At 34.3% G+C, this 19,830-nt stretch overlaps 2 protein-coding genes across 2 annotated transcripts; one reads left to right on the forward strand and one right to left on the reverse strand.

The window, feature by feature from the left end:
• Positions 1-1,924: 1,924 nt before the first annotated feature.
• On the reverse strand, positions 1,925-2,954 carry LOC110101292 (uncharacterized mitochondrial protein AtMg00810-like). The gene is made up of 2 exons (XM_020829140.1): positions 2,586-2,954; positions 1,925-2,362 (listed from the first exon to the last, which is right to left on the reverse strand). The coding sequence occupies exons 1-2, from the start codon at positions 2,952-2,954 to the stop codon at positions 1,925-1,927; spliced, it is 807 nt and encodes a 268-aa protein (XP_020684799.1).
• Positions 2,955-12,619: 9,665 nt separating this feature from the next.
• Positions 12,620-17,791, forward strand: LOC110101284 (40S ribosomal protein S10-1). Its single transcript, XM_020829119.2, has 5 exons — positions 12,620-12,796; positions 12,870-12,918; positions 12,992-13,274; positions 13,357-13,486; positions 17,581-17,791. Exons 1-5 carry the CDS (start codon positions 12,794-12,796, stop codon positions 17,656-17,658), a joined length of 543 nt encoding a protein of 180 aa, XP_020684778.1. The 5' UTR covers positions 12,620-12,793; the 3' UTR covers positions 17,659-17,791.
• The last annotated feature ends 2,039 nt before the right edge of the window (positions 17,792-19,830 follow it).

Consider the following 19,830-nt stretch of genomic DNA (forward strand, 5'->3'; position numbering starts at 1 on the left):
TTCTTTTAAAGATGTGTACTTTTTATCATGAATAATGCATAGATCCGGCCGTGAGTTTTCCCAAAAAAGAAAAAAAAGATATATGAACTGTAATTCTTACGTAGATAAGCTTCGGTTATATTTTATGTGGAGAGAAAATTGTAGATATTAAATGAAACATAAGCCATAAATAGATTTGCTAGAAATGTGAAAAATTTTAGAAAGAAGATATGGACTGATCATTGCCAATATTTCTTTGATCTAATGTTGTCACGAAATTATATTTAATTGCATGAGTAATAAATTGTATATATCATTTGATTATATTTAATTATCCAAGTATTGGGATTACAATAATAAATTTTAAAATCCCTAAGCACTAAAACCTGACACTTTTGTTATTTTTGCAATATTCAGTCTGACGATCTAAAGTTTTGGGCTACATAAAAAAACTAAACTTATAAACATCTTTTAAAAGCAACCAAATCGCTATGAAGTTTTTAAAATACATTATTTTACTTTTTAGAACACTCATAAATTTTAAATTCCACAAGCCGAATAGAATTATTGGAATTTTTCATTGCCATACAATATTTATAGTAATAATCTATCATACTTATTCATGTAATATATCCTCATTATTAAGTATATTTTATTTTATTGTATTTCCATTATTGTTGTATTCTCTTGCCTTTATATAGGTATATGTGTATTAGCACAAATTTAATCAAACAAAAATGTAGCATTTTATAATTTCTAATACTCCAAGAAATAAGGACTAGACTGCAGAATTTTCGGTAGCCCATACCAGCATCCTTGAAGTGATTCCCCACTAGTTTTAAACCTACTCACCGCCGGTTTTACGTCCTTGAATTTCCTGACCTACCAATTTTGAATTATATTGTCTCATATTTTATTTTAAAATTTATGCTTAATAGAACTGAGATTTTTCTTTTTAACCCCAAGACATCTTAAATAATATGTGACAATAGCTTATGGTCCTAATTAAGTCAATATACTAATATATGGGAAAGATTTGCTCAAAATTTTAAATAAATAGTAAATATTAATATTAATAATGTGAGAATATTATCTACTCTGTACACTCATCGTGGACCTTTAAGTGGGGAGAAAATAACTGTAAGCCCTGCACCTGTGGGGTTTATTGCTGATAAGCTCGCCAAAGGATTTACGCCACCATGCGCCTCCTATAAGAATGACAGCGGATAGTGAAGTGATGACTGAGCTGAAGAACCTGCACAGAAGGAGTTAAGCAAGGAAATAGAGAAGAAGGAGAAACATATATTACTGTAGCAGTTGATTCATTTCCTCAACGTTCACGAAGCAAGGTATACAACTATATAGGAAAAGGTGTAGGGAACCAGATCTGCCAAAGCCGATCCGCAGCAGGGATTATGGCGAACAGAACACACAGTCGCTGCAGTGGTCCACAGGATAGTGGAGGTCAAGGCAATGAGTGCTAACAGCCCCCCTCAAGTTGATTGTCCAAAGGTTGGATGGTCAACTTGGTGCGTAGTTGTTGAAATCTGGATGTGGGCAGAGTTTTGGTCAAAATGTCAGCCGATTGATCAAGAGTGCTAATATGAAGAACTTCAATTGCAGTGGATCGAATGTGTTCACTAATAAAATGATAGTCTAGCTCAATGTGTTTTGTTCGGGCATGAAAAACAGGATTATGAGCTAGAGCAATTGCCGAGGTACTGTCACAGTAGATTCGCGTGGGTTCCAATTGAGGTGCAAGGAATTCACCGAGAAGACGGCGAAGCCATAGGACATCTGAAGTTGCAGTGGATAAAGCACGATATTCAGCCTCCGTGGAGGATTTGGCAACCGTGGCTTGCTTCTTGACATGCCATGAAATTAGATTGGGACCAAGAAAGGAGCAAAAACCTGTGACGGACTTGCGATCCACTTTGTCGGCAGCCTAGTCTGCATCAACATACGTTCTAAGTTGTAGATCTCCATTGGTAATCGGTAAACCGAAGTGTAATGTTCCCTTAATATAACGAAGAAGTCGTTTAAGGGAATGGAAGTGTTGATTCGTTGGTTGATGCATGAACTGACAAATATGATTTGTAGCAAAGGCTATATCCGGTCTCGTGACAGTAAGATACATTAGGGAGCCAGCCAATTTGCGATATAAAGACGGATCAGAAAATGGCTGTTCTGATTCGAGAGTAGATGGTGGCTTGAGTGCCGCAAGAGTGGAGACCGGTCGGCAGTTCATAAAGCCAAATTTGTTTAACAGATCTTCGGCATATTTGGATTGCAGTAGGAATAGGCCATGTGCAGTTTTCTGAACATGAATTCCAAGAAACGTTGAAACAGGACCAAGTTCTTTCAATGCAAATTCAGACTTGAGCTTTTGAAGGAGAGAATTTATGATAGTATGATCATTACCAGTGAGGAGTAAGTCATCGACATAAATTAAGAGATAAAGCACAACATTGGCTCGATTGTATATTAGAAGTGAATGATCTGATTTGCTGATGGTAAACCCGAAAATCTTAAGAGAGCTGGTGAGTTTGTCGAACCACTGCCTCGGCGCTTGTTTGAGTCCATATAAAGACATGTAATTTGCATACATAATGTGGAAATTGTTCATCTACAAAGCCATGAGGTTGTTTCATATATACAACGTCGGGTAGATCTCCATGTAAAAAGGCATTGGAGATGTCAAACTGTAAAACCGACCATCCACGGGTAACAACAATGGTGATGAGTATGCGAACAGTTGCCATCTTAGCAACTGGACTAAAGGTCTCTTTGTAATTTATACCATATTCTTGGGCAAATCCTTGAGCTACAAGACGAGCTTTGTAAGTAGGTGCTTGACCAGTGGAAGGAAGCTTAACTTTAAAGAGCCATTTACATCCAAGGACAGGAACGTTGATCGGTGGTGGAGTTAGAGACCATGTAGAATGTTTTTGAAGAGCTAGAAATTCTTTTGACATGGCTGCCCGCCAATGAGAGTGTTTATTTGCTTCAGCAAATGTGGAGTGGGAACAGAAGTTGTGGTAGTAGAGAGGTCAAAGATGACTTTGGGCTTAAGATTTCCTGTCTTAGAACGTGTTTGCATTTGGTGAAGTGAAAGAGGTAAAGGGGTGGAGGGGAATTGATCTGTGTTAGAAGTGGAAGTAGAGGAAGGCAGGGAGGAAGAAGTGGATAAAACGTGGGTAGAGGAAGGTATGGGAGAATGGTGAGGATCAGGTGGTACAGGTGTGGATATGGTTCTTGTAGGAATAGTGGACGTTGGTATGAGCAACAGAGGAGAGGGTGTAGGAGAGGGAGGTATTATTTATGGATTGAGTTGAGATGGTGGTTTGAGGTTGATAGGGAAAATGTTTTTCATGAAACACGACATGCCGTGAAATATGGATTTTATGAGTTTGTAAATTGTAGCATCGATATCCTTTTTGAGAGGAGGAATAACCCAGAAAGAGGCAGTCTTGGGAGCGAAGTTGAAATTTGTTTGTGGTAAGAGGCTTAAGCCAAGGATAGCATAAACAGCCAAATATTCGTAGGTGAGTATAATCGGGTAGTTTCTTATGAAGAATTTGATATGGAATTTTAAAGTTGCAGGTTTTAGTAGGGAGGCGATTTATGAGGTAATTGGCCGTGAGTATGGCTTCAGCCCAAAAGAGGTTTGGAAGATGAGCATTATGAAGTAGAGTTCTTGTAATGTCCAAAAGGTGACGATTCTTTCGCTCGGCTAATCCATTCTGCTCGGGTGTATATGGGCATGTTTGTTGGTGAGTGATGCCATGAGTTGAGAGATAGTTATTAAAACTATGATTTATGTATTCAGTTCCACCATCGGAGCGAAGAATTTGGATTTTAGTATTAAAGAAATTGTTAATTAAGTTGTTAAAGTGAATAAATTTGGACAGAGTTTGGTCTTTGGAATGCATCAAGTACATCCAACAAAAACGAGAGTGAGTATCTATAAACGTAACAAAGTAACGATATCCATTGATAGAAGAGATGGGGGAGGGTCTCCAAACATCTGTGTGTACAACTGAGAAAGGAGTAGTCTTAGTATTAATACTAGAAACAAACGGTAACTTGTGGCTTTTGCCCACATTACATGAACGACACAAAACATAAGTAGAGGGGATACATTTAGAAGGAACTAGTCTAGATAATGCTTGTAAGATGCGGTGGTGTGGATGACCAAGACGGGCATGCCACGGTGAGTCTTTGAATTCGGTGTTGACATGAAGAGCGACTGGGGGTATCTTGGCAGTGGGGGTAGAGATGGAGTAGAGTCCATTACGGGTTCGACCACGAAGGAGGATTTGCTGATCCACACGATCCTGAATGGTAAAACCGTGAGCATCAAAGGATATAGAACAATTGTTGTCAACTGTTAGCTTATGAATAGATAACAGATTATGTGACAAGGCTGGAACATGAAGGATATTTCTAAGATAAAGCTTACGAGGTGTATTTGGTAGCGGTAACAGTCCTTGTCCTTAGTGTTGAATCGGCAGAGAGCTTCCGTTAGCAATATACATTGTGTCCGAGCCAGTGTACACGGTTGGTTGCTGGAGAGTCTGAGGATCAACAATAAGATGACTTGTTGCACCTGAATCAAGTACCCATTCTGCTGTGGGATGATTCTGAGTAAACAGGGCACGACTTGGTTCAGTGGAAGTGGATGAATATCGATACCAACAGGTAACTGCAGTGTGACCGTTTTTGGCACAGATTTGACAGTTGGGACGAGTGGTTATAGCAGCAGAAGGAGGACGAGTGGCATTGTTCAGCTGTTTTGGATTAAATGCCGTATTGTCTGATGAAGGAGGAGCTTCCCTACGAAGTTCATTATGTATATTTATATCTTCACTGCACAGAAGAGAATACAGTGTTTCCAAACTTACAGGGAGCTGTGATGTGCGAATGGAACTTTTAAAAGGATTGTATGATGTCGGCAAGCCATTCAGTATATACATCAGAATATCTTCAGGATCTACATGTGAGCCTGCAGCAGCTATGTTATCAACAAGTGTTTTCACTTGAGCAAGATATTGTGTCATGGTGGAGTCCCTCATTTGAATATTATGCAGCACATTTTTGAGCTGAATCACGTGAGACCTATTGGTCGGCTGAAGTCGGCTTGCGAGGGTAGTCCATATCTCATATGCCGTTGAAAGATGAAGCACATAAGGTAGAACTGACGGAGAGATAGTTGAGAATAGTGCTGACACAAGATTTTGATCAACAAGTCGCCAAAGTTTGTATTCTGGATCAGTGGGTAGGCTGCTCGGACAGACTTGTTTCCCAGTGAGATATCCATCGAATTCATTAGCCGCAAACAGTTTAAGGATCTGCAAACTCCAGATTGCATAGTTCTCATTTGAGAGCTGCACGCTGACAATGGATTTCAGGTTTGACATTAAAAATTTCAATGGAGCAGGTATCGTGAACTCCGCCATTGATGCTGATAAGGTCGAAGCCGGAGATGCAGCGACAGCAGTGACGGGAGGAACAGTGGCTGAGGAGGAGGAGTCTTGATTCGCCATTCTACAGCAGATGAACCGTGAACTCTGATACCATGAAGTGATGGCTGAGCTGAAGAACCTGCACAGAAGGAGTTAAGCAAGGAAACAGAGAAGAAGGAGAAACAGATATTACTGTAGCAGTTGATTCATTTCCTCAATGTTCACGAAGCAAGGTATACAACTATATAGGAAAAGGTGTAGGGAACCAGATCTGCCAAAGCCGATCCGCAGCAGGGATTATGGCGAACAGAACACACAGTCGCTGCAGTGGTCCACAGGATAGTGGAGGTCAAGTTAATGAGTGCTAACAGATAGATACCCCCGTTCCAAAAAAAAAAAAACTCTCTACTATCATATCTCTGTCAGAGCAGTGAAATCTATGTTTCACTGCAATAAACAAGTAAAGCACTTTGAATTAAAGATATACACTATGATAGACATTGCAAGGAACTTGAATGATGATACTGATCCACATCTGCTTGATGAATGAGTATCATCATACTTGATGAGCAAGCGGCCTTTTGTTAATTCTACCTTATGATATCTCTTGATCTGAGTAGTTATTTCAATTGTTATAGCAACCTGGTTTACTCTGAGCCTAGGACTTGATCTCCTCTCCTACTTGTTTTTCTTCTTTGGCTGAGTAAACCAAGGCGCTGGAACAATTTCAATCCACAAATCAGGAATAACTACTCGCATTGAGATATATTCATAAATATATTAAAAAAGGCCGCTGAGTCGTAAATTATGATCATGCTGATAAATCAAGCTGGTGTGGATCAGTACCGTTATTCCAATATAAGCAACATTGAGAGTCCTTGCAATGTCTTCCATGGCTTTATTTGCAGAGTTGAAGAGAAAGAAATGAAACGGAGCAGGAAAGCTTAAAGAAGCTTTCTTTTGCAGATCCAAGTAATGCTGAAGAGAAAGAAATTAGATACTGCAGCAGAGAAGATACAGCGGCTGAGGACTATATTTCTTCCTTCATACAGTAATAACAGGATATATGTATTTTTCTTCCTTCATACAGTAATAACAGAATTTTATCAGTACTCTTTTAAATCAAAGAAAACAAAGAGATGAGGATTCGGGGTGAAAATTTTTATGATTTTCATCTTAGTTTTATATACCTTATATTTATATATTTATATTTTTGTATATATTTATGATTGGGTTGTATTCATGTAGAGCTATTTTACTAGGATGTATTTGTCTAGCCCAAATGCATGCGGACATTCTGTTGCAATTTATGTATCATTTATCTAAATATTTATTTACAATCAAGTGATTTTCACCCTCTTAATGGTGTTTTGATTCTATGGAAAGCAATGACATTGATAGGCTCTTAGGAGAAGTTTATTATTATTATTATTATTTTAAGAAAACAATTAAAGAATTAAGCAACTTAAAAATTAATCTTAGTGCGAATTTTTGTTTTAAGGAAAATTATGCATGATTTTTACAAATATGTTTATCAACGTCACTCCGTTAACAGCATAATAATAATGAAAATAATCCATTTGTATATATATTTAGTCAAAATGATTTGTTTGCTCTTACATATTTGAGGAGGGTGACAAAGGTTCGAAGAAGAATTCCAAATAAGAGAATCATCATCTCTGTGTCATCAAAAAAAAAAAATCTCTATGTGTCATCACATAGAATCTGTCATCGATCGCCATTAAACCAGCATTGTTAATAAGGCAAATATTAATCATCAATGCCAATGTTGATGACAATCTTCGTCAATAAGATTGGCATTTGTTGTCACCATGAATGTTGACATGTGTCATAGCTAAAAGGGGTTGATGTCTCTCATTGACAACAAATGTGTCTCCATCACTAACAATAATGTCCATCTTTCATGATATTGATGTCCCTCATCACTAATAAGAAAAATGCTAGTCATCACTAAGGTCTAAGAATGTGAATGGCCATTATCGCCAATATCAAAAATACTTTTCATTGTCGACAATGTTAATTCTCATTATTGTTGACAAAAATGACATAGTGCTACCAACGAGGTGAATGCAACTCATCGCCAACATCAACGATACATTTTTTTTTTCTATACATCAACATTACATGTTATCACAACTAATATTGATGTTCACAATTGTTAACAAGGATCATTTTCATAGTTGTTAAAAAGACAATTGCTCGTCATCATCACCAACGCTAAAGTTTTTTGTAGCCAATGGGTTGGCACCAACAATTTTCATCCATGCTAATGATGTCTAGACAAATGCTCATTTTATCCTTGCAAATTAAATTTATCTAAAGTGTTGACTCATCCAAAAAATCTACCCAACTTTAGGGAAAAGCCGACCATTTCATTCAACATTTGCCCATCCTAACTATTCTAAGCAACCCATTTTATTAGCAATGATGGCCTATTAGAATAATACATCTCCCCATGATGGTGAGACTAAGTACTTAACAACTCATGATGTCAAACTCCATAATCTACATTGGAAGAATTACATATATCTTTAATTTTAACAATTTAACTAGTGCTTATCAATGAACAGCGGAAAAGAAACATGATTGCATTTGATTTTGAATTGTATGTAGAAAAATTTTGTATGTTGTATGGAGCCTCATATATCATACAATCTTTATCCTTTTCTAAAAACGTGTAAAATCACTTAATGAGCACATAGTCCAATAAGTAACTAAAATCTTATAACTAAAATTAATGCAAAATAAAAGAGAATAATATGCTATAAGTTATATAAAAAAATATATGCGTCAGTGTCTATACTGATTATATGTATCAATATATTCTTCTATAGTTCATCACATCTCAATCCATTACATCATTAGTCACAGTATCAGTAACAATTAACAGTACTAATGCCAATAATAATATTAATATCATGATAAAAATATTAAATAATGTTAATGATAATAAATAATATTAGTGTCAATCAAAATATCATTACAATATTTGTAGTAGTGTCAATATTGGTATTCAGATATTCAATGAGTGTAACTTAAGGGTATCTTATTCATGCACTTATGACTCCCAATCGATCGCCCCTTATAACATCCAATCAATGTACTCCTTAACTCCCCTTAAATCACATTAAGTAATTGCCTCGACTCCTTATAACTCTCAATCAATCTCCAATTCCTTATGACTCCCAATTAATAAATTATGTGCATCAATGGGGTATCACATGAAGTTATTATGTGATTTATCTGATATCATTCAATACTTTATTTTAAATAAAATAAAACCAAATCAAATAATTTAGAATAATCAAATATATAAAATATCCAAACTTGCACAATTAAAGCTTATGAAATCAATAGATAATGTAGTGTTTGCAGATTTCTGAGAGAAAAAATTTATAAAAATCAAAATTATCAAAAATATAAATAAGAGATTAGCCATTTATAATGAATAAAACAAAATTTGTAACAAAAGTGGCTGACAAATATGATCCAATGACATTTCTCTCTCCTTTATCTTTTTCCCTTTTTCAATTTCTTTATCATCGTGCAACTAAGTGAGCGAGCCGGTGGGGTGAGGCTGGGATATTTATAAATAAATAAATATATAAATATTGTTGATTATGGATTAGCGTCATAACGCTCACCAAATCAGTGCCAAAGTGCTCAACTTCAAAATTTTCATATTTTTCAAATAAATTTATTTTACATATTTGAGTTATTGCAATCTCCCCACCTTTAAAAAATATTGTTCTCGACATTTTTATATCAGTTTAAGAGAGAGAGAGAGAGAGAGAGAGAGAGAGAGAGAGAGAGAGAGAGAGAGAGAGAGTGCATGCTTAAAATAAAATTTCAAATTCAAATCAACTAATTATAAATCGAAAATCATATTTCTATTTTGTTCATAAGCTCTAGTTATATTTCAATTGTTTCAATAATCATTGCTCTGATACCATTTTGTTACACTCTATAATTTATATTGGAAGAATTACATTTATCTTTTATTTAACTATTTAACTAGAGTTTATTAATGAATAGCAAAAAGAAATATGATTGTATTTTGTTTAGAAGTGCAGGTAGAAAAATTATGCAAATTATTCGGAGCTTCCTATCAGAGGATCCTTACCCTTTTTTGAAATTATATAAAATTACATAATGAGCATATAACCCAACAACTAACTAACATCTTATAACTAAAATCAATGCAATATAAAATAGCATAATATGATATAAATCAATAAAAATATATGCATAAGTGCATATACTGATTATTTGTATCAGTTTATTCTTCTATAATTCATTGTTTCAATTCATTACATAGTCACAATATTAATAATAGTAAACAGTATTAATGTCAGTAACAATATTAATATCATGATCAATGTTGTTAAATAGTATTAATGACGATAAACAACATTAACGTCTCTCACAATATCAGTACAGTATTAGTAATAGTGTCATTATCAATATTTAGATATTCAACGAATGTATCTTAAGGATATCTTGCTCATGCACTTATGACTAGCAATTAGTTTTCCCTTACAACTCCCAATCAATGTACTCCTTAACTCTCTTTGAATTACGTAAATCAGTACCCCTAACTCTTTATAACTCTCAATCAATATCCAGCTCCACTCTCAATAAGTGAATCTCATGAATCAGTAGTGTATCATATGAAGTTATCATATCATATATATGATATCATTTAATATTTCATTTAAAATGAAATAAAATTATATCAAATTGTACATCTAGAATGATCAAATTTATAACATATCCCAACTTGCATAGTGAAAACTTATGAAATCAAGAGATAATATGGTATTTGTCGATTTAGGAGAAATAAAATTTATAGAAATCAAAATCATCAAAAATAGAACTATGAGATTAGTCACCTAAAATAAATATAATAAAATTTGTAACATTAGTGAATGACAAATATGATTCAAAGGCCTTTCTCTCTCCTCTTTCTCTTCTTCCCCTCTTTCTATTTCTTTCTACAAAAGCAACCAAGTGAGGATGTTGGTGGGGTGAGATATTTATATATATACTATTCATGGTTTGGCATTTCAGTGCTCACTAGATCAACGCCAAAGCACTCCATTTTAGAATTTTTCATATTTTTCAAATAAATATATTTTATATATTTGAGTTATTACAATAAATGTCAGCATAATAATAATCATAATAATAGTGATTAGTAACCAAGTGAACGATGATCAGTAAGTTTTATCAATCATATACGCATTAGTTTCAAAATAGTTTATATAATATCCTAATACATTACTTCATCTATCATTATCATATGCTTGTCGTATAGTATCTATGTTATGCATTATATCATTTAAATTATATGATTTATATTAGGGGTGCCAATAATTGACATGAGACAAAAACCCAACACGTTCCAACTTCGCTCCCATCACTGCTAGCCGAACATCTCCTCCTCGAAATCTCTATTCAAACCAATCAACCCAGATCGACTCACCTCTCCTAGTTCCATCGATTTTGAGCCCCCTTCACTCGTCGACCTTACTCAGCTTTCAGTCCTAACATCGATCTCCACTCCAAATCGAACTTGTCGCACCCCTTCTCACAGCCTCCAAGCACCCGTTCAACTTCCCTTCTTCCTCCCTCGCACTCGATCGATGCCTTCACTGTACCGATCTATGTAGTTGAATCCTTCCTACTTGACTGAATAATGCCAGACTTCTTCCTCATGATCTTGAGCTGCCCTCTCATGCTTGACACTAGCAGATAGTTGTTCAAATCCCTCGTGCAAGAAGCCAAAACTTTTGATCCATCACCTCCTATTCTCCCACACGCTGAGCCCCCTCTATTCGATTGGCCTTAGCCAATTTGATTTTTTCGAAGACCCTCCAAGCAGCCGTTGATCTGCTCCTACCTCACATGAACATTACACCAGTTCGAGTCGTTTGATCCCTCACTAGACCCGCCCATTCTGTGATGTTTGTTAACTTGGGCTAATCAGGTCATGCCATCATGTCAATCAGGTATCCCTATGGGTTGGGTTCAAATTGTATTTTCTGACCCATCTATAAAAACATGTCAGGTTTTTAATGAAAATAAATGTAAAGTTTTCTAAATATAGAAGTTTTGAAATTTTTGATATTTGGTGTTTTGAAAAAAGTTATATGGTTAAGGTTTTTCGTGAATTATTTTTGCACTCATTTATTGTTCATTTTTTATGTTTTCTAAAATCACACGTTTTGATCAAATTCCAATTACTCCTTATGTTGGCTCCGTTGTCATCGTCGCCATCCGCTACTCTCATTGCCTCCTATCAATCACCACTAGTTATTATTCGTCACTACCTGCCACGATAGTCTGCTATTGGCCATCATCATCGTTGGCTTTATAATGCATTCATTTTATTTGTATTTGTTTTATATTTATCCAAACAATTTCAAATATTTTAAATACATTAATTTTCTTTTAAATTTTATTTTATTTATCATTTCTTTTTTAGCATACTAATTACTGTGTTCTTCTTTATTAATTTAAAAAAATTTAATGGATAAAAATTCATGATAAAATCATTATTATTTCTAAATTACGTAAATCTCAGTACAAATAATAATAATAGTATGAATATATATACACGCACATTTGAGCTACGCCAGGGACTGTTTAGCAACAAATAGGATTTAACTTGAGTAGTATTTAGTAAATTCTGTAAATTCAAATTTACTAAATTTGATAAAATAAAATCCTAAAAACTATCTAAAAAAATAAATGTTAAAAATTGTTAAATAATGTAGAACCATTTAACAATGTAATTCAAGATTAAGGTAGTTAGTTCAGTAAAAAAAAAATTTTAATTTATATTTTAAGTATATATTACTTATTAATTCTAATTTAATTGCTCTCAATAAATTAAAGTAATAAAAAATATAATTAGTAAATAATTTAATTATAAAATAACTTATTAAATTTTATTTTGATTATATTTTTTATTACTATGAGTTAATTATTAACTATTATTACTAACTAATCATTATAAATAATATACTTAGAATCTAAGTTAATTATCAATTTATCTAAATAATTAATTCTATTGTCATCTTAATTAATTATAATTAAACTAATTAGGCTAAATTCATTTGTTATGGCAATGGCTGTGATGCTGTCTTCAGTCTTCCTATAGCCGAATGTTTGCTAGGGTTTGCTTTTCTCTTTCACGACTTCGCCTGCCTCGCGAGTTTCGAACGAGTAGCTAATTAATTTCTTCGCCTCCTTCGATACGTTCCTTCCTGTCGGATCCGAATTCCTCCCTCCTCCGCCGTTCTCCTTCTCTCCCCGCTGCTAGCATGGTAAAAATCTTAGCTAATTTTTAACTCCCTGGGTTTAGTTTTCTTCGAACTAATTACTTGTGTTTTCTGCCAGATAATTCCGAAGAAGAACCGCCATGCGATCTGCAAGTACCTCTTCCAAGGTGAAATGAATTTTGATCTGATATGGTTTCTTTCTTTGTTGGATTTTGGATGCTGACTGTTTCGATTGAACAGAGGGGGTGCTCTACGCGAAGAAGGATTACAATCTGGCGAAGCACCCCGATATTGACGTGCCAAATCTCCAGGTGATCAAGCTGATGCAGAGCTTCAAGTCAAAGGAGTTTGTAAGGGAGACCTTCGCGTGGATGCATTACTACTGGTACCTCACCAACGACGGCATCGAATACTTGAGAACCTACCTAAATCTACCGTCCGAGATTGTGCCGGCGACCCTGAAGAAGTCATCTAAGCCGCCTTCCCGGCCTTTCGGTTCTGGACCCCCGGGTGACCGTCCGAGGTATTGATATTTTGTTTACTGGTATTTATTTAATGATGGAAGAATATTTAACTGGTTTGGCTTGCTTTGTGTGTTGTGGCAGAGGGCCGCCACGCTTTGAGGGAGATAGGCCAAGGTTTGGGGATAGGGATGGGTATCGTGGAGGTCCTCGTGGTGGAGATTTTGGTGGAGAGAAGGGTGGTGCTCCTCCTGAGTTCCAGCCTTCATTCAGGGTAAAAACTGCTGTGTTTTGGTTATATTGTTTGTTTGTTTTTTATTTCAATATACAATAATGTTTTTGTGCTTTCTCTTTATCTGTTGCTTTTATGAAGCTTATCATTGATGGTTTAATCTATTTTAGTTAGGATGCTATGTTCTTATATAGTTTCTTTGATATGCTTTATTAAGTGCAGTTTATGATTGAATTCTTGTATGATTTGAATGATTGATTATCAATTTGTGATTATTACCAGAACTTTCATATCTAAGAAGTTTTTACCCTTTGTAGTTCCATTATATCATTGTTTTGTGCTCTACCATATATTTCTTAAATTCTAATGATTTGGGAGGATCATTGAAACTCTATACAAGATCTTCCAAGTTCAAAACTGCTACCCTCTTTATTAATTTAGGAAGAAATAATAATATGTGCTCATTGTTTGGAGGGTAAATTAGAGGCATCAACAAACCATATCAAGACGATATTAAATTTTTTGAGAATTTTGTCAAGTCTGATTGTGTTTCCCACATAATTGTGTGATTCCTAGTACTAATTCCTTAGGTACTCCTTAAATCATGAAAACATTCCCTTGTGAGATCTCTTAAAGGTCTGGGGTGGTTTGGTTTGGAAGCTTATCTCTTGACCTTGATTAGTGGTGAGTGACATCCTCGTGTATACTAGAACTCCTAGGGAGCTCATTAGGATCAAAGGACTTGGATACCAATCTTTTCTAAGGATGATCAATTTTCTTTTTTTATATTAAATGCAAAGGCTTATACTGGGAATGTGTGACTAAGATGGGATAAAACCCGAACATCCATAAGTAATTAGAAAGCTATTAAGAAGCTGATCATGCTACCATGTGTCCATGTGAAAGAAAAACAATTTCTTAGAGGAGACTAATATTGAAATATCCAAAATAATAAAAAAAGTATTAGAAATCATGTTTTATATATATTTCTTAGACTAAAATTCAGGCATCAATAGATCATATGAATGGAGAAGTTACCAATTCTATGTTATCTAGTTAACTTAAAAATTATAATCACGATTTAGTAATAAAACATCACTATATATATAACAAGATTTAACATTTTCATGAAAAATAATTTTCAAATTTAATCTTCTCAGGCTTTGCTAATCAAGGTTTGCATTATTTACTATATCTTACTAGTAACCAAACAACCCCAGTCTTATCAGGGGTGCTGGCTCAATTGACAAATAAAAAAAAGGCAAAGGCAAGTCAAACAAAAACATATGAGTCAAAGGAGGCAAAGGAGGTCAAGGAGCTACTACTCGATCGACTAAGCACATGAAATGGGAGAAAAATATATATTGCTGTGGGGAGTGTTGTTACTTTCAATCCAACTTGCATAACGTGAAAGCGCAGAACCTTATGTGACTTTTAATCCAACAGAAAGGGTGTCGTCGAATCTTACGTGACTTTGGATCCAATAGGGAGTGTTGTCGAATTGTTTTGACTTTCGATTGAATAGGGAACGTCGTCGATCAATGTGAAGAAGCATTGAACGAATCATTCGAAACTCTACCTTACGTTTCCTTACTTCCGATCCAACATAAAGGGCATCTTCGAACTTACGTGACTTTCGATTCAACCAGGAATGTCGTCGCACTGTTCTTACTTCCTATCGAATATGTAACGTCGTTGATGAAGGCGAAGAAGCTCTTAGCAAATCATTCAAAACTCTACATTACGTGCAACAGATGAAGTTGAAGAGCATGACGGGGTGAACCGAGGTTTAAATGTTAGGTTTAAGTTTAAAAAAAAAAATACTCGTTCTATTTGAGAAAAACATCTTAGGTAAATGAGGCGCACCTCAAACAATTCAAGGCGTACGCCTCATAGGAGATGCTAGTGGCGTTCGCCTTGATTCGTCTCAAGCGTGAATTGCGTTGAGTTGTGCCTCACGTTGCACAATTTTAAACAACGGATGTGTTGAGTTTTCGATGAGATTAGAGGGTTGTATGGCTTTGGATTGTTGTAGGTGGTGGTAGAGGAAAGAGGGTTACTTGGTAGTGTGCGATTTAGTAGTTTATCAATTTCTTCATTTTCCATCGTTGTATTTCTCGTACTCTTGGATGATTGTAGTGATTCGTGCTTTTTCTGTTTGTTTTAGTGGATTATTTGATAATTAGTAATGGTTAAAAATTCATGTTCGTTGGGAATTAAGATAATCACTCTAAATAAATTGCATTTATAAAAAAATAATAGTAGTTTTTGATAAATTGATTTAAATAGTAATAAATTAAAAGATGTGCCATAAAATTTATTAGTTAGTAAATTAATTTTAAATTACTCGATGCTAAGATATTTATCGAGGATGATAAGAAATTAATTTATCTTATTATTTATTGGTTAGTGATTATTAATAAATAAAATATATTAATAGAGTTTTCATATAATAATTGGGATTATTAAGATTGTAAGTTTTGTTAACTCCACCACACATCTTGTTAAGTTTTAGGTTTCGTTTGTTTTTTGTATTAGGAAATTATTTTAAGAAGCAATAAGAAAGCCGTCCCAAACTAAGTCTTAATTTCTAAATCTTGAAAACAATATTTGAACCCTGTGTTTGGACTTAGGAGTTAACCAAATTTAATAGTTATGCTGAGTAATTTTTGGGATTTAGCACTCAAGGATTTACTAAATTTGATTTTGGATTATCGATTAAGTCCTAGTTCTAATCAAACAGTCTTAATGAGCGTCCTATATCGAGGTCGTTCCTGATGGATGGGAATTGGGAAAAAGGTCATTGTGCTAGCTTTCAGTGCACTTGTGTTTTCCTCTGTGCAAATTATTGTATTCCTGTCTAAGGAGCCCAAATGATGTGTATGCTTCCTATTACTTCATGATGGTCATCTGAGGCATTTTAATCTTTGGCAGTCCGATAAGCCTATACTTGCTTCTTTTTATTGAAGGCCTTTGTGATCACATTCACTACACCTGTGTTTTCCCGGTGCAAAGTATTATTTTATTGTCAAAGGAGCCCAGATGATGTGTCTGTTTTTTTTTATTAATTTTTATTATTATTATTTTGTTAATGATGTGTCTGTTTTCTATTACCTCGTGAAGGCCTTTTGAGGCATGTGCTCTTTGGTGATTCAACAACCCATACTCATGGTTTCTTTTGGCTAGAAGTTGCATTCCAATCAATGAAGAGCATGTTGTTAGCTGCTTTTTTGTTAATTTACCATTGTGGTGGATTTTCATTCATGATGGTGATAAGATATATATATATATATATATATATATATATTGAATATGTAGTTTGAATGAAAATAGAGAGAATTTGATTATTTATGATTTTGAGAATTTTTAAGATTATTTGATTATTGCTTGGGCATCGAAGTTTTCACTCTGAATGGTTCTGATTGCATGATAAATTAATTGTGATTTCCGTGCGTAAAGAGTGTCAAATGGTTTTAAATTAAATGCCTGTTTAGTTGATGATATTTTGTATGTATTGAATGATTTCAATTGGCAAAATACATGGGCAAACTTATCTGTCATCCTTGCAATCTTCATATACATGATGAATGGTTCAATCATAACTGAAATTGAGTAAACTCAATTCAATTACTTTTTCTTATCACAACCAATGACGTGATTTTCACTTTGAAGATCAAGTTTAAAATTATATTATGAGGGTAAATTGTCTTTCTCAGTCGTTTTGTCATCTCTCTCACATACACAAATAAATTTTCTGCATGCTGCTGGAGTTCACCAATTATTATAGCTTGTATGGTGTATTACTGTATTATCAAGTTGTGTCAGGGACCATTTTTTCTTAGATACGTGATAAATAAGTTTTGAGAATTTTCTCCGACCACAACACCTGCGTAAATCATTAGGCGTTTTATGTGTACAAATTCATAGAAAACGAGAGTATGCAACATCTTTATTTATGGTGATCTCTAATAAATTAGATAAATTTTATAATCTTTCTTTATTCTTTGTTCTAATTCATACATATAGAATGATAAAGCAGATGTTTATTATGCAAATATATCTATTTTTTTTTCAAATTTATTTATATTGATTAAATAATGTTTCAAAGTTTGTAATCTTTTTTTGTGGCGATGCAGGGTGGTGCTGGTGGTAGGCCTGCTTTTGGACGTGGCGGTGGTGGTTATGGAGCACCTCCATCATCTTCTCTAGACTAGGCAAGCTTGTTTTGTTTGCATTCTCTTTTTCAAGCACTTGAAAGACATGTTTTGTTAGACGAATCATCTTAAATTTAATGACATTTGAGAAGTTACTATTATTATTACTACTATTTATGTTTTTTATTGTTTAGTTTGATTTTATGGATTCTGTAGCTGTGAGTGGCTATCGTTTCTATTTTTTGACCTTAATTCTTTTATGAGAACCAGTGAATGGATGTTGTGATTTATTCTCATTGCTTGTATTGGTCTTTTATGAGAACCAGTGGGTAACTGTTATAGAGTCCAATTTTAGATCGTCGGATTGAATGTTGCAAAAATAACAATAAGTGCCAGATTTTAGGGCTTAGGGATTTTAATTTTGTATTGTAATCCCAATACTTGGATTAGTAAATATAATCACATGATACATACAAATTATTGCTCATGCAATTAAATATCATTTTGTAATAACATTAAATCAAAAAAAAAAAAATGCAATTAAAACTGAAACATCATCGATTTGACTGAAGTTATGTTGATTCTAGTTTTTAGGTTCAAACTCCGGAAAAATTATTCTGGGCGGTAGATGACGTTCGGAAATCAACCAGAATGTGTCACATCATTTTTTTATTTGGTACTGTTGTTTACCGGGTGATGTGACACGTTCTAGTTGGTCTCCAGATTGTTCGATGTTGGCTTAAAATACTTTCTCCAAACTCAGACGGCAGAAACATATACTGGCTACTGGCTTGTTACAGTCATTGAATTTGGCCTGATTGAATGGGTTACTATGGCATATTTATTTATTTTTCAAGGTTTGTATTTTGGTTTATTCCATCAGGTTGAATTCGCTCTTATAGAAAAAGATAACCATTTATCTGTGATGAAACTCGAATTGGATTGTGATATGGTTCATTTCAATTGATTTGTTAAATAGAAGTCACTTTTTTGCTTATGTTGGTTGGTGGGTTTTGTTATGTGACCTATCATTGCGGTTGCAATTCTTTCATACATTCACAAGTTACCATATTGATTATCAATGCAAACAATAAAAAATCTCAGTATATATCATATAAATTAATTTTTCTTATTTCTTTCCATTATGGTTATATAATATTTATAGTAAAAATTTATAATATATATATCCTCATTATTGAGGATATTCTATTTTATTGTATTTCCATTATTGTTGTATTCTCTTGCCTTTATATAGACATATTTGTATTAACACAAATTCCATCAAACATAAGTGCAGCATTTTATAATTTTTAACACTCCAAGAAATAGGAGCGATTCTGGTGGTAGAAATTGGACTAGACTGCAGAATTTTCAGTAACTCGTACGAGCCACCTGGACGCTAATTTTTTTTTTTAAAAATAATAACATAAAATATCATGCATCAATCAAGCTGCTATTAAATATTTGTTATTGAAGTTATAAAAATATATTATTTTATTTTTTAAAACAGTCAAAAGTTTTAAATTCCTTTAACCAAATAGAGAGTTATTGAAATTATTCATTACCTTTACCATATGCCTTGTTGTCTCTATGTGTGGATCAATGGTTGCGATAGCATCCAATTTGTCAGATGTGTCGATCGTCGGTGATGCTTGGATGAGTTCACTTGAAAATAACAAATGCTTTATTTTCATGCCATAGAAGATTAAACTTCAATATTCAAACAACATTTTTTTTGTGGATTGAAAATAAAGCATTTGATATTTTCAATTGGACTCATCCAAGCCTCACCGGCTATCAACACACCATTGATCCACAACTATAGCATGAAATGCATGCCCAAAATCCGGTAAGATCCTCAATGGATTTAATCCTTCCCTTCCTCATCAACATAGGCAACAAGGCATATCGAGCAATAGTCTGAGGAAGGGTTGGATAATGCATTGAAGATTTTACCAAATTGTGGGCATATATTTTATGCTTGTTGCGTCCTTGAGTATTTGCGGTGGTAGAGAAATATATACTTTAATATCTTAGTATTGTACGAAGATCCGGCACACAATCAGATAAGTGAGAGGGTGTAACATTCGTAAGAGACGCCAATATTTTTACGTGGAAAACCCCTAAAAAGGGGAAAACAACCACGGGGCCTAGCCCAGTTCGTATGAATCCACTAGTATAGGAGTTGATTACAAATGAGGGCTTTCCTTGGGGGAAGGCCTTAGCTCTACG

The sequence above is a fragment of the Dendrobium catenatum genome, unplaced genomic scaffold, assembly GCF_001605985.2.
Source record: "Dendrobium catenatum unplaced genomic scaffold, ASM160598v2 fragScaff_scaffold_1220, whole genome shotgun sequence".
In the NCBI taxonomy this organism is placed as follows: domain Eukaryota; kingdom Viridiplantae; phylum Streptophyta; class Magnoliopsida; order Asparagales; family Orchidaceae; genus Dendrobium; species Dendrobium catenatum.